Source organism: Henckelia pumila, chromosome 1 (assembly GCF_033568475.1).
Source record: "Henckelia pumila isolate YLH828 chromosome 1, ASM3356847v2, whole genome shotgun sequence".
Classification (NCBI taxonomy): domain Eukaryota; kingdom Viridiplantae; phylum Streptophyta; class Magnoliopsida; order Lamiales; family Gesneriaceae; genus Henckelia; species Henckelia pumila.
The window spans coordinates 148,860,583-148,876,179 of NC_133120.1; the positions used below are offsets into that span (position 1 = coordinate 148,860,583).

The 15,597-nt window shown below is 36.4% G+C and overlaps 1 protein-coding gene across 3 annotated transcripts in view; it reads left to right on the forward strand.

Annotated features, from left to right (window-relative positions):
• Window positions 1-9,841, forward strand: part of LOC140869088 (phospholipase SGR2-like) — a 31,772-nt gene extending 21,931 nt beyond the window's left edge. Inside the window, exons 9-21 of one of the 3 annotated variants that reach the window (XM_073272956.1) lie at window positions 3,645-3,794; window positions 5,103-5,168; window positions 5,256-5,768; window positions 5,848-5,902; window positions 5,987-6,117; window positions 6,346-6,418; window positions 7,148-7,250; window positions 7,331-7,424; window positions 7,498-7,560; window positions 8,342-8,390; window positions 8,513-8,616; window positions 9,074-9,120; window positions 9,233-9,841. In XM_073272956.1, the coding sequence (XP_073129057.1) occupies window positions 3,645-3,794; window positions 5,103-5,168; window positions 5,256-5,768; window positions 5,848-5,902; window positions 5,987-6,117; window positions 6,346-6,418; window positions 7,148-7,250; window positions 7,331-7,424; window positions 7,498-7,560; window positions 8,342-8,390; window positions 8,513-8,616; window positions 9,074-9,120; window positions 9,233-9,470 (1,686 nt within the window). In that variant the 3' untranslated portion in view covers window positions 9,471-9,841. Of the gene's footprint in view, window positions 1-3,644; window positions 3,795-5,102; window positions 5,169-5,255; window positions 5,769-5,847; window positions 5,903-5,977; window positions 6,118-6,345; window positions 6,419-7,147; window positions 7,251-7,330; window positions 7,425-7,497; window positions 7,561-8,341; window positions 8,391-8,512; window positions 8,617-9,073; window positions 9,121-9,232 lie in introns of those variants that run through there. The other 2 variants (XM_073272949.1, XR_012146729.1) reach the window with 2 other exon arrangements.
• The last annotated feature ends 5,756 nt before the right edge of the window (window positions 9,842-15,597 follow it).

The following is a 15,597-nucleotide window of genomic DNA, read 5'->3' on the forward strand; positions in this document are numbered from 1 at the left end:
AACCAAGGTAAAGTTGATCTCAACTATGACCTTAATAATGATGATATACCTATTGAACTGAGGAAAGGAAAGAGGGCATGCACACAACATCCGATAAGTAACTTTGTCTCGTTTGAGTGTTTTTATCTGGTATAGATAAAGTTCAGACTCCTTTGTCTATCGAGGATGCCTTCAAAGATGCAAAATGGAAAGCAACAGCCTTTGAAGAAATCAAAACTCTCGAAAAGAATAAAACATGGCAGATTACTGAACTTCCACTAGGGAAACAAACAGTGGGGTGAAAATGGATCTTTATAGTCAAACATAAGCTGGACAGAAGCATTGAACGGTGCAAAACACGTCTAGTTGAAAAAGGGTACACTCAATCATATGGAATTGAATATCAGGAGATGTTTGCACTAGTTGCTAGACTTAACACCATCAGAGTACTTCTCTCAATTTCGACAAATCTTGATTGGCCGTTATTTCAATTGGATGTCAAGAATGCTTTTCTGAACGGTGATCTTGAAGAAGTCTACATGGACATACCTCCAGGTTTTATGCTAGAAGCAATGAAGAATAAAGTGTGCAGGCTGAAAAACTTTTGTACGGACTGAAACAATCGTCTCGAGCATGGTTTCATCGGTTTACAAATGTGCTGACTAATGATAGATATTTACCTTGCTAGTCCGATCATACCCTAATATTCTGATGGAAAATTTACAGTTTTCATTGTCTATGTGAATGACATTGTACTTGCTGGAAATCATGAGAGGGAAGTGAATCGGATAAAAGGAGTCCTTTCAAAAGATTTTAAATGAAGGATCTTGGACTTCTCAAGTATTTTCTGGGCATGGAAATGGCCAGATCTTCACTTGGGATTTCAGTTTCTCAGAGAAAGTATGTTAGGTAACAAAGGACAAGGGCCCATGAAGCGCTAACTAGTAAAAGGACCGGACCTATTATTGCAAAGAGGGAATTCTGTAAGACCGTGGTTAAGAAGTTCCTAGGCTTACCTATGTGCAAACTCTTAGGAATTGATATTGATGCTTTTACCAGTGGGATAACTTGATAATCATCCTACGAAAGGGCATGATGTGCATGTGGAGGAAAGCAGAAAGAGAACGATGAGAGAGGGAACAAGACCAGGCAGGTCGATGTGTTCCCGAGAAAGATATGGTACTCTATTCCATTACATGTATCGAAACCCAGACCCAATCTCTCTTGGAATCTTGAATATGCCAAAATTGTACAAATCCACATACGTCTCTCTCCCATCAATCGGTACTATTTGAATTAATGAAATGTATCCCCTTAATGAGAAGAAACGAAAAAAGATACCCGTTGGGAATGAAATTATGCTCTCTGTCCCCCTTTTCATGGACAATGCAGATATTAATTGATGTATTTATTGGATCCGTCAGGACTGATGGGGCTCGAACCAGAATTTCTCGACTCAAAAGAGCCATCACAGCTTATGAACTTTCTTATCCAAAATAAGTTCACCCCCAGCTAGCTCGTTGGCAAGAGTTCCTGACTAAGTTCGACCTGGCCTTGGAATACAAGCCTGGAAGAACCAACTAGGTCGCTGATGCCGCTTTGATACTTGATAGCTACTTTATCTGCCTGAAGTTATGTAAACCATAAATGAATTAACAAATATAACTTAGCATTAAGGTAAAGGGAGGTTATGAAGATGCTTATATACGCTTTAGGTCGACATATATCTCTATCTGCTGATAAAGCATCGTTGTGCATGGACTGTGAGGGCTCTCAGCCACATGGATAGTTCAGTGTGCTCATCGGCGCCTGACCTTTTGGTGATGATAAGAAAGACTGTAAGGAAACGGAGCTCTGTATCCGACCATTACGATAGGGGACAAGGGTTGTCATACAACCCGCAACCGATTCTAGCATTATCTCCTGAAAGGATTGGGGCTAAGGGAAGGCGACCGTAGAGCACCACAACTAGATTTGTTGAAAGAAACGGGGATGTTAGGGTGCAAACCAACTGACACCCCAATGGATCTGAATGCCAAGATAGGAACAAACGAAGATCGTGCACTTACTGACAAAGGCAGGTATCAACGCTTGGTGGGCAAACTCATATACCTTTCTCACACCCGACCATATATTGGATTTGTCGTTGGTGTGATTAGTCAACACATAAATAGTGCAACTGTGGAACACATGGAAGCAGTATATCGCGTACTGAGATATCTAAAGGGAACACCTGGCAAAGGGGATTACTCTTTAGAAAATCTACAGTTAGAAATGACAAAATCTTCAATGATGCAGATTGGGCAGGTTGTCCTATTGACAGGCGATCTACTTCTGGGTACTGCTCTTTTGTGTGGGGAAATCTCGTGACTAGGAGGGGTAAGATACAACCAATTGTAGCACGCAGTAATGCAAAACAGAATATCGTGCTTTGTCCAATGAGATTTCTGAAAGGATGTGGATTAAAAGACTGCTCAACGAGTTGAGATTGGAAGATAATCATCCAATAGAATTGATGTGTGATAATCAGGCCGCCGTAAGAATAGCCAGAAACCCGGTGCACCACGGTAGAACCAAACATGTCGAAATGGACATACAATTTAATCATTGAGAAAATTGTGAAGAAAGTGATTGATCTTCAGTATTTTCCTACTCACTTGCAGATTGCAAATATCTCGACAAAAGCTCTTGCTCGGCCTACCTTTGAAGAGTTGCAGTCCAAGCTGGGCATGACAAACATATATCACATAGCTTGAGGGGGAGTGTTGAATACTCTATTTATTAATTTCTAGGATCCTCAATTTTGTATTATGGATATATTATCAAGTTAAATTAGGTGTAGATTAATTTCCATAATTTAGCATTAATTCAGACTTAAATTAGGTTGTACTCTTCATTCTTGAATTAAGGAGAATAATATTTTTCTCTACAAACACTTTCTTTCTATATTTTCTAGTCTTGCTCGGCCTACCTTTGAAGACTTGCAGTCCGAACTGGGCATGACAAACATATATCACCTAGCTTGAGGAGGAGTGTTGAATACTCTATTTATTAATTTATGGGATCCTCAATTTTGTATTACGGATATATTATCAAGTTAAAATAGGAGTAGATTAATTTTCATAATTTAGCATTAATTCAAACTTATAAATTAGCTTGTATTCTTCATTCTTGAATTAAGGAGAATAATATTTTTCTTCGCAAACACTTTCTATTTTCTACAAGTAGAAAAGATCTAATCCGGTAAAATGATCCGTGGAGAGGCTTCAAGGTTTATATATCAGATGTAAAGAAGAGATTGCAGGCTTTTAGGATACTATTATATCTTGTAGAAAGAAACTTATGGATAAAAAATGAAATTGTTCTGGGTTGATCTATTGTACATAAAGAGATTGCAGGTTTTTAGGATAGTATTACTTCTTGTGGAAATAAACTTACGGAAGAAAATTGAAATTATTTTACTCCATGTGATCTTCCGTGTTGAGCCATTTACTCCACCTTCACATTGTGGAATTATCTCGACCTTGGTATAAGGCTGCTATCCTTCAAATTGTTTAGATATTATACTGCACTTGTTTTACTTGCTATATCTCTTGGTGCTACTACAATCCTATTCCTTATGTTGTGCCTTCTCAATTTATTGTCCTCTCATGAGCTTTTGCCAGTGGAGGAAGGGGTTGGCACTTAGTGGTGAAACATCAGTTGAAAAAATCACTTTAGACGGCGTCCGAGGATTGCGTACCATGTTGGGTGCCACTGTTCATGATGTCTTATACTATATGAGCCCTATTTATTGCCAGCACATCATTGACTCGGTATGCCTCAATTTTTTTTTTTATTATTTTTATAATTTTTTTTGCATTTTTTAGTATATATATAATATAATATTTGTATTTCTGTCTTTCTTATATTCTGTTAATACGTCAAACGCATATTCACAAGTTGTAAGTACCTATCAGGCTGTCATAGCTGTAAGCCTGTAACCATAATATACTAGAGGCCTTTGGGATGCCTGTTTCTTGGTTTAGTGATACCCCTTTTGATGATATAAAAGAAAAAGTTCTTTTTAGTTATATTTTGTTAGGAAATATTTAAGTTGTTGCGTGCCTCAATATTTAATTGGACTTTTATGGGTCCTAATACAAAAGGTAGGCCCAAGAGTTCCCATGGTCTCAGAAGAATCTAGACGTGAGTTACCATGGGCCTTTTTAGGGGAGGACGGTTAGGGCATTCGGTTATTTTCCTTGAGAAGTTTTGTAACTAGCATTGCTAGGGGAGAGCGAGAGCTCTTTTACAGAGTTAATACTCTGGGTTTACAATTTATATTTCATATATGTAAACTTACTTTTCAGCATTCAGAATTATGTTTGATCTATGAAATCTGGGTTGCAACATATTTACTGAATTAACAAATTGTTAAATGTGTTTTATTCTTTTAGCGAGGTTAAGATTTGTCTGTTAATTCACTTGCAGACGTTTGTTTTAGGTGGATTTTTGTTGGGTCTTCCTGTGATTTTTGTTATTTTTCTGCTCCACTGTTAATTTCTGTTTTTTTATTTTTTTTATTTTTAAGATTCAACTATCAACCCAACCCCCATCACACCCACCAACTTCATTTTGCTGGGATATCCATGCCGTCTTATATCATGTTAATATAGCGTAGTTTCCATGATACCAGGACACTCTTTCATAAGTCTGGTTATGAAACTGTCTTGCAGTTGTATTGGGACACTTTCTTCTCTCTTTATAATTGCTTTGTCCAAGTACACAATGTTCTTGAAAAGGCTTGAAATATAGCATGCGTGATCAACAAATCAAGTGTTCTGTTAGTTGATAATTGATATGCAAAGTGCCATTAGGGAGAACGGATGCTGACTATAATCCACGATCCTATTTATTGGACATATAACTTCGTTTACTGTGTTTTCATAAAACAATGGTCAAGGAAGATGTTAAACGTGCAGGAACAAATTGAGAAATTGTCATTACCATGTACACTCCTTTTCATCTTGACTTTGTAGTCCTGCTAGTTATTGGTTACTTTGTATTATTTGTTTTTTATTTGTATGAAATATTTGATTCTGTAAATACATATAATTTACCTGGAGTCATGCCATTTTCAGGTATCTAACCAACTCAACAAATTATATTTGAAGTTTCTTAAGAGGAATCCTGGTTATGATGGAAAGGTATACAGCTAGTAGCCATAGAGAATTTTAATGTAATACTTATCTTATTACTTTAGCTCAACCATCATCTGTCAATCTCCTCTGCAGGTTTCCCTGTATGGCCACTCATTGGGTAGTGTTTTATCCTATGACATCCTTTGCCATCAAGAAGCTTTGAATTTGCCTTGTTCAACAGAGTGGATGCATAATGAACACGAAAGAACTGAGGCCTCTTGTTCTGGCCATAACTTATCATTTGGAGGCAATCCCGTCTCAAATTCAGGAGATGAGAATTCAAAGAATGTTGAAATTCTGAGCATGGCCGGTCCTGTCGATAATCCAGACCTTACTGAAGACCATGTGGATGGATTTCCTGTATTGTCAGAATCCGATGGATCAACTACCACTGATATTGGCTACCAGCTGACAAATGATGGATCATCATCATGCGAAGAGGACAAACCTTCTTGCAATTTAAATGAAATTGAGTCCCATACAAACGATTCAATGAATCACCCATATAGTATGACAAGTGACGTTTTAATGTGTGAGGAGGAAAAAAATGACAAGGGTATCTGTGACACCAGTAAAGATCATACCATTAAATTGTTGAGAGAAGAGGTAGCGTAAACTCTTAACTTTTCTAAACTTTTCTTATGCTGATATTTAATTTATCTCCTACCATTCAACTGCTTTCCAGATTGATTTACTTAAAAAGAAACTAAAAGAATTTGAAGCTCAATGTGCTGAAAAAGGTATCATCGTTCTCTGGTTGCAATTGCTTCAATTCTTAATTTGTGAGAGTTTGATGAGTTGAATCGCTGATGTAGAAGCTTCAGTGAAACAAGTTTGTTCAAGAAAAACATCGGCAGCAGTGACTCCACCTGATCCTGAGAGTGTTCAGCCTGGGAAAAAGGACATCTCAAAGGGTTATACTCCCCTTATAAGATACACAAAACTAGAATTCAGTGTACTGCTCTTCCGTTTTTTTCTGTTGTAACCTGGAGACTGTTGTTTGTACACTGTCGTGTCTTCATATGCTGGTTCTTTTCTGTAATAAAATAGGACATGATGTTGTAACCAACAACCAAATTGTTATTTACTGTATACATGCAATTCATGGCCTCCACTAAATTTGCTGCTATATCTGTTTCTGTACAAAGATATTTTAGTTTAATAAACATGATGTTGATGTCAGGTTGACACGTTCTTTGCTGTTGGGTCTCCTCTGGGAGTGTTTCTTTCCCTCCGCAATGCTTGTATCGGAATTGGTAATGACCATAGCTTAATACTTTCATGTACATATATCATTTTCTTCTCCATTTCTTTCATCCTTTTGAAGTGTTCCGGGATTCTTTAAGCATGGCACAAACTATTTGTAGTCTACATGTGGTTGTAGAGACTATTACAAATTCTCTCATTAGAGTGTTCAGCATCTCTCGACTTATGAGACTATATTATGTTGCATTGATTTTCTTTAACTAATTTGATTGGATATTTTTATCAAGTATGCCTCAATCTTATTTTTCATTGAATTGGCATTTGTTTATCGTAGTTGCTAATACTTTTCATTGATTTGGCATGTGTTCATTGCTAATGTATTTCATTGAATTGACATGTGTTCATTGTAGTTGTTAATGGATGCATGATTATCGACGGATTAGATCTCCATGAAGAAGTTTCTGTTGGACACAACCCTATAACTAATTACTGAATTACCATCTCAAGACTTTCCCCTCCATGATTGCATTCTAATGAGAACTTAAAATTTATTTGATTTTCGTTGGAGATATTATTGAAATTTCTGAAGATCTATGCGATTTAATTAAAAGGTGTGCTTTGTTTGCAGTTAGTTATTGTTCCTGTATTTCGGCAGTTCAAGTTGAAAATTTAATTTTGTTATTTTTCATGTTCGTTCTTTGTGTCAGACAAGTTAAGTTCTTTTCCCTAATTTGGATAGAATGTTTGACTAAAATTTCTTCTGCCTTTTGGATTGCTAGGAAAAGGAAAAGACTATTGGGAAGATGAAAATATAAATGAAGAGATGCCAGCCTGTCGGCAGATGTTTAATGTCTTTCATCCGTTTGATCCCGTGGCGTATAGGTCTCTTTTACATTGTTTACCATTATTCTTTTGAATTTTTTGTCTAAAAAATTCTTCAATATTAATATTGTTTTCCTCAGAATAGAACCTCTGATATGCAAAGAATATGTACACAAACGTCCTATTATTATTCCGTACCACAGAGGTGGGAAGCGGCTGTATATTGGATTCCGGGTAATATCTCTAAAAAAATTCTAAAATATATCTTCCATCTTTAGGCAATGGTGTTCACACTATTATGGTGCAGGAATTTAGAGAAGGGTTAGCTTCACGTTCTGAAGCATTTGTGGATCAGTTGAGCACCGTACGGGTGGGTAATTTGCTTCAAGATTGATCCCAGATGTTGTTACAATTTGTGAAAGTAGCTACCTTGTTTCGGAAGTTCAAGAAGATTTTTTAGTAGCTTTTTCTCAAATATATTGATTTCTTTCAGGTGGCATTCAATTTATTATGTGACTAAAGTTCTTATTTGAATGCTTTTTGGAGTGTCTTTTGATTTATGTAATTTTAAGTCAAGGATTTAAATTGTTTAGATGGTTTCGATTTAAAGGAAATTCAAATTTATCATATCTCAAATTATTCTCTTGTTAATAATTATAATGGACTTCAAATGCACCCAATTTTAATGCAATTTGATTTCCAGTCTTAAATTCCTTTTTTCATCAAATCCTACATTGATCGAAACTCAATCTTGAATTTTTTGTAGTATATGGTGTTTATATGCCTGTAACCACTTTAGCTGTCTTGTGCATTTGGTTTATTATGAATGAGTATTGAAAGTAGTTGAGATTCAAATGGTCATCATCCTTATAAAAAATTGTCAATATTAGGATTTGGAAATTTAGTTGGATCCTACACTTATCGTGAATTATCACATAATAATATCTAGCCACAGAATAGTATAAGTGGGTGATGGCATTTAGTTTGAAGCAGCTTTCGACAATATTTTTCCACAATGGTAAATAATCCGCATGGTTTCGACTTCTCATAAGAAGTCAGTTTAATTAGTTCCTTGTTTACAAGAATCTATACATGTTAAACTGACGTGATTTTGCATTGAATATTAAACTAACTGTAAGCATTATGAATAGGTTAAAGTCCTCACAATCTGTGAATCGAGATGCAATGATGGCCAGGATGGTAAGCATATCCCTTGCTTTTGTGCTCCCCTCTTGGGTATTTAGTTCTTGTGATTATTTCTGCTATTCTTGACATATAGAAAGGAAGTCTTTTATTTAACAGCCGTGTACTTCAATTTGCAGAGACATCTGAAAAAACCCAAGAGAAACAAGAGAGAACATATGGTTCATTTATGATGGAGAGACTAACAGGAAGTCAAGAAGGGAGAATTGATCATGTATTACAAGTACGATATTTTTCTGTTTTGGCTTTAGACTCTTGCACAGCAGCTATTGTCGGTATTATGACCTAAAAATTGTTGGTGTCCACCTCCCATGAATGTTAGTCTTTAGTATAAGTGATTTTTTGCGACATTGTACTCACGAGTTTTAAGACTAGTGGTGGGAGTTTTAGGTTAACTGATCTCGTTACGACATATATCCTCGGGGTTAATGCTTCTCGTGCACAATCCTTTTTACATTTGATTAAAGGATTCAAGCTTTAAGAATAAGTGATTTCTTTAGGACATTATAGCTACATGGGTTTAATACTTGTGCTCAATCCCTTTATGTTTGATTTAAATTGTCCTTGCATGATTCTGTCCCTGAGTGAGTTTGTTTTACTGTATTACTGTGGTTTAAACTCCAAGACTCATGTAAAAGGCGAAATAACATTGGTATTGTCCATTGGCTTTGCTAATCCAGGATAAAACTTTTCGTCATGCTTACCTCTCGGCCCTTGGATCACATACGTAAGCATGATCCAACTCCAATATTGTAGATTTTGTCCCCAAACTTGCTTTAGCAGCTTGTTGGATAAGATAAAACTAAACTCGAATTACATGTATGATTTATTTTTCGCAGAAACTATTGGAGAGATCCCGATACTTCTCTTTTCATATTACAACACTTATATCGGGATATACCAGATGAACCTCCCTCACCAAATGCACAACCTGAAGGCAGCTCAAAAGACAAGTCTAGCTTGGAGGGCTGGTCTGATCCGAGGGACGTGGATGATGAAGAACTCCCTTTGACCTTTGCTGACAGCATTTACATAAAAAAATTCTCCCACAGGGCCAAGAAAATTATGAGAAGCTGAATATGGCATGTTTGGTTCGATGAACGGTACTTTGCCATAAACAAAATCGAAATAGTAGCGCTGAAAGAAACTTAGGACAACCAAAAGGTTTACTTATTGTCACACACCTTATGTCAAGTTTGTGCTTCAGCTCGACCACATACGGGGTATGGTTTCTAGAACACAGTGTGATTCATACTGTTAATGGCCAAATGTCAGCATACAGAGAAAGGGGTTTTGTAAAGCTAAAGTGAGGTGGTGTTTATATTGAGTAGGGAGGGTATAGATGTAGATAAATAACCTAAAAACCTCCCAGTGATGTGTTTATAGTTGATAATAAAAGGTTTGTACATGTTTACCTTTGAGAATGAATTTTTGTTACAATATGAAAATTGGGGATCTGAAATTTCATGATTCCAGGAAATGGTTTTCGAGGTCTTGGATAGAAATGAATCTACGAACTTCGGTGAAAACAATGAGAATGAGTAGTTCTCAAGTGGGGACTATAAATACAATCAAGGATAATATTTCTCAGTTGGAAAAGGCATATTCCTCTAATTGTGAAAGAAAAAAAAAAAGAAAATCTCCCTTGGACTGGAATTATTATTCAGAATCTAGGAATATGATGAGATTTATTAAAAAGAAACAGTATTTTGATAAAATCTTCAACTTCTCCGCACGTTTTTCAAACATATGAAACCCCATATTTTTAGAATTTATATTTTAATTCGTGGTATAATTATATATTCCGAGATAATTTTGAAGATAAAGTATATATTCATATCTTATTAATTTGAGATAATTAGTATACAAATAAGGTAAGTGATCTAGATTTATAAGGAAACAAATCTCGAGAAATGAAAATTTTATACAAACTTGGAATATCAAGATTTTTTCTATCTTAAGCTTATTTTTTTAGTGCCTATAAATAGAGGCTCATAGCTTAAGAAAAAATCACACCAAAATTTTCTATTTCCTCTCCATATTTTTGATAGGAAGCCTAGCAAATTAAGTCAAGAATTCAGCCAATTTTTCCTCCAGGATTTCGAGAAGTAGGCTATCATTAGAGTCAGATTTGTCCACTCACTCTTCAAAGACACGTGGAGTTAGTCTAGGAATTTGGGAAGGTAAGTGTTTGAGAAAGTCCAAGTAATTTGCCAATTTTTCGAGAAAGTCCATTATGAATATTTGAGAATTGCTTCTGAAGGTTTTCGATCTAAGTTTTGTTCGTCAAGTTATTGATTTTCGCACCAATAAATTTGTAAGTGGGCATTGTTTTAAAATATTATGTATGATTTAATCTTTGGAATTTTGCTATGTAATTCTTATTCATGATAAAATTTGTTAAAAGTATGTTTTGGCACTGTTATGACTCAAATTATGAGTGGAAAGAAAATTTTCGAACCATGTAATGTTATGGCCCTGATGCGGTGGGTAATAATAACCGTTCTTTGACCTCACCCCTTAGAGGGATTACATATAGGGAACTGATCAGTTAGCTACGATTAATGAGAGAAATTTTAGTGTCTGGCCAAAATTATGTTATGTCATGTCATCTATGTTATGATGATGTTCATGCTATGTTATGTTGAGACATGATATGAAATGTTATGCCTTGAATTATTCATGAAGTTTTTGAAATATATATATATATATGTATATATTTTGGTATGATCGATCGGTCCCCACTTGTTGAGTTTTTTCCAAAACACTCACCCCTTAATTTTCCTCCCAGATGGTACCGAAGAACAATTAGAGGAGAAAGAACAAGACATGCTTTGGAGATGGTGATGAAGATATTTTTGAGCTTTTATCGTTATTTTTAAGTTGTAAGACGTTTTCGCAAATTTTATTCCTTATTTGGGAGTTTTGAGTTGTACAGAATATTTAATTTGGAATTTACTCATGAAATAGACTGGTTTTAGTTAAATTCTGTACTAAGAGCCTGGTTGTTTTCGAATTTTATTTGAAAGCAACGGCGATGTCACCCGACCCCGGGCGCGGGGCGTGACATAAGCTATTTGTTACGATATCAAAGGATTGTTGGACTGTCAACTGATTGCTGGATTGTTATGACATAAACCACGAATAGTCCTTTCATCGATTTTTCTTTGATGAAGTGTTGATCTATTTTGAGGGCATCTTACCCCCACTGTAGCTGTGTAGACATCAATTGGTCACACATCAAATCGTGTAGGTCCCACATCAAATCAAGTGGACCCACATGATTTTTGGTCAATCGTAGCCTTACACCCTACAGGCTATAGAGGGGTAGTATTACCCCTATTGTGATATGATTGGTTACATTATGGTGCACTGGGTACTACCCCCTCTCTAGGGTCAAATTACTCCTATTTTGATATGCTTGGTTAGATTATGGTGCACTGGGTTGTGACTTGTGATAAATGTTGATCGTTGTCTTATTGAAAAATAATTTTATTGGGGTTCTTGTAGGCATCTTGAGTTTTTCCATGTATCATCTTCAACAACAAGACTGCGCATACTCCTATGGGAACAATTCCCGTAGACGGATCCACATATGTCCAAAATTAGTTAGAATGCGTGGAGTCCATCTTTGATTTCATTGCTTCAAGTCATTGGGATGAATCAGCATCAGAAATTGTTTTTTTAACATATTTGGATCACAACCACTGATAGGATAATCTTGGCATTCTTCAACATGTAGACCATACCTCACATTTGGTTTTGAAATCCTTTCCTCAAGTGTTAGTGTATCTCAAATTTAGTTATATCATTATGCTTTGTTTATCCAATAAAAATTCCTTCTTTGAGGTGATATTTCGTGAAACAAATGGTTTTGTTCCTTGGGATTAAATCCAACAAAGTTTTTTTTGGATATTTCACAAAATAACACGAAATGGATCTACCATTTAATTTATCTCTCACTATTTACTTCACATACATCTCTGTAACGACCCAGAGCAGGTCAACGATTTCTTAATCTTAATGGCATCGTAATAACTTAATTAAAATGTAACAAGATAAATATCAGAAACATTAAACAACTGTTATACAACTCAATCGATAACATTATTGAAACCATGTAATTATTATACAAACAAATTGAATTGGAAGTACTAAAAACCAAACATCACTAAACCAAATAAACTCCTCCTGCTGGAACCCCAAAAGCTGCTCATTGCCTGCTCCCATTGGGTTCATCTAATCTAAGTCATGTCCCATGAAATGAGTGTCCAAGAATAAAATCAAGGATGTGAGTGATAAATATCCAATAGAAAATATGAGTATACAATTTTATATAATCCATGTATTCAAACTGGACGGGATACCAGGAATCAAGACAAGATCAACATGCTCAGTCTAGAGACGCCAAGGTGTATAACACTGTGTCGTCTCACCAATGGGTAGCTCCCATATCAATCGAGATTGGGACAAGAGATGTCCCTAACTATCGTAGTCGATAAAAGCAGCTCACGGTGTCCAATCATCCAAGAAATAGAGGGAGGAATGACCCACATTAATAGGACTACGCAAGAAATATATAATCGTGATATATTATATGCACATAAGAACATACCAAGTATAATGCAACACATAGAAAAACATACTTAGCCAGGATATCTCGAATAATACTTACGTACCTCTAAAACTCTAAGTTATGGTCCTTCATCTGATGTAAGCCCTTTGGGGAACTGCTTCGGTCCTTCCGAACTCGTTTGGCTGCTTTTGGACATTTTAAGACCCTCGGGACCCTTCCTACCATTTTTTGATGTTCTTGATCTTATTTTCCACTTATTTTCACCAAATAATGACTTCTTAAATATGTTTTGACACTTTTAAAATTATATGTCATTTTCTAACATGTTTAAAATCACTTGATCTTGTAAAATGGAACCGGGCTACTACATTCTCCCCCTACTTAAGATATTTTGTCCTCGAACCAATCTTAAGTACAGAATGCAGTAAAATACTGAATAAACATCTTTTATTCAAATTGAACATTTTACAAGATACAATCAAAATATACATTTTAAAACAACTCTGGATAGTATGTACGCGTACGGCTCTCAAGTTCCCAATTGACTTTTTCAGTGCCTCGGCGCTGCCACTGAACTAGAACAAGAGGAATGATCTTGCTGTGTAAGACCTTATCCTTATGACCTATGATACGCAAAGATCTCTCCACATACGTCAAATCTATATCCAACTGTACTTCAGATAGCTGTAAGATATGAGACTCATCTGCCACATACCGTCGCAACAGTGAAACATGAAATACATCATGGATACTTGACAAATACGGCGGTAACGCCAACCTATAAGCCAAATCTCCAACACTTTCCAAAATCTCAAATGGACCAATGAACCTAGGATATAGCTTACCCTTGAGCCCAAATCTCAAAATCCTGCGAAATGGTGAGACTTTCAAAACACTTTCTCGCCCACTTCAAAATGCAAAGGTCTGCGCTTAACATTCGCATAACTAGCCTACCGATCCTGTGCAGTCTTAATTCTCTTCTTGATCTGTTTAACAATATCAACAACCTATTGGACTAACTCTGGTCACTCTACCTGTCGCTCCCCCACTTCTTCCCAGAATAGTGGAGTACGACATCGTCGTTCGTACAACGCCTCAAACGGAGCCATCCTAATACTGCGATGGTAACTGTTGCTGTATGGAAACTCAATCAATGACAACTCATCTTTCCATGTTGGACCAAAATCCATAGAACATCAAAATCCATAGAACATGCACGCAACATGTCTTCAAGAGTATGAATCGTGCGCTCTGACTGCCCGTCAGTCTTTGGGTGATATGCAGTACTCAAGCTAAGAGTAGTACCCATAACGCGCTGAAAAGTCCCCCAGAACCTGAAAGTAAACCTTGGGTCTCGATTACTAACTATGCTCACAGGCACTCCGTGCAATCGAACAATCTCCTGGATTTACAAACGTGCCATCCTGTCAAAACTGTAGTCCCGCTTATAAGGAATGACATGTGCAGATTTGGTGAGTTGGTCCACCACAACCCAGATAGCATCACAATGCCTCGATGTCACCGGTAAATGGGTCACGAAGTCCATCGCGATTAACTCCCATTTCCACCCAGGAATAGGTAAACTGTGAAGCAACCCTCCAGGTCGTCGGTGCTCTGTCTTGAACTGCTGACACACCAAACATCTAGAAACATACTGATACACATTTTGCTTCATTCCCTTCCACCAGAACCTAGTACGCAAATCCTTGTACACCGAAAGGATTCTCATGCTAATGACTAACACTTGTCATAACATATGTGACAACGTCGTTGTCTACAATTTCTGATTTCCTGAACCCTTTAGGTTCTCTTTTTGGAAAGATCAATATTTATTATGTTGACTAAAAAGTCGATTAGTAAAATCCCTAATACTCATATAATGACATCTCAGTGTCCTGATGTAAATTTGTCTTTACTTGACAATCACACAATCAAATTAATCCAGATCCTGATTATTAGCTGCATCCCTGATAGAATCAGTCAATACTGGTAAAACCTCTTGGTTCTCCCCAATATCACGTGCGAGAACTATCCATCCAGAATAAACACTTGTCAAGGAATCCTTTCCAAGACTATTCTATCCACGAAATCAAAATTTGTATCTCTGACGAAGTTAGATGATAACTCATTATATCCCTTGATACTAACCCCGCATCAAGAATAATTTTTAGAAGACTCAAATAAGTTTTGAATATTCTCCTGATAGTTATACCCATTGCTATGACTGTGAATACAACGAGATTGAGGTAAGTCTTCATAAAAATGCCAAACTAGAACAGAAGAATCCTTCCAGAGTATACTGGCATAAGGTCTCACTTACTACATCATCTCAAAACCCGACAGTTACTAGAACCCTGTCATAACTCATCCCCGAGTTTCTGATGAATTCCATTTTTACTGAGCACCATTCCTATCTGAACCAAAATCATTGGTTAAGGAAAACTCGCTTAACTTAACAGAAGCACAACTCAAATCTCGAGTCTACAAGCGTTTGACAATTCAATTCTATTGAATACCAATTCAACTAAACTCTTGGATTAAATCCTAAAATCCCTAGTTCAAGATTAAACTTATCTGTTCAGAATGATTATCAATCAAGGAAAAATCCATTCCAAGATTTTTCTGTGA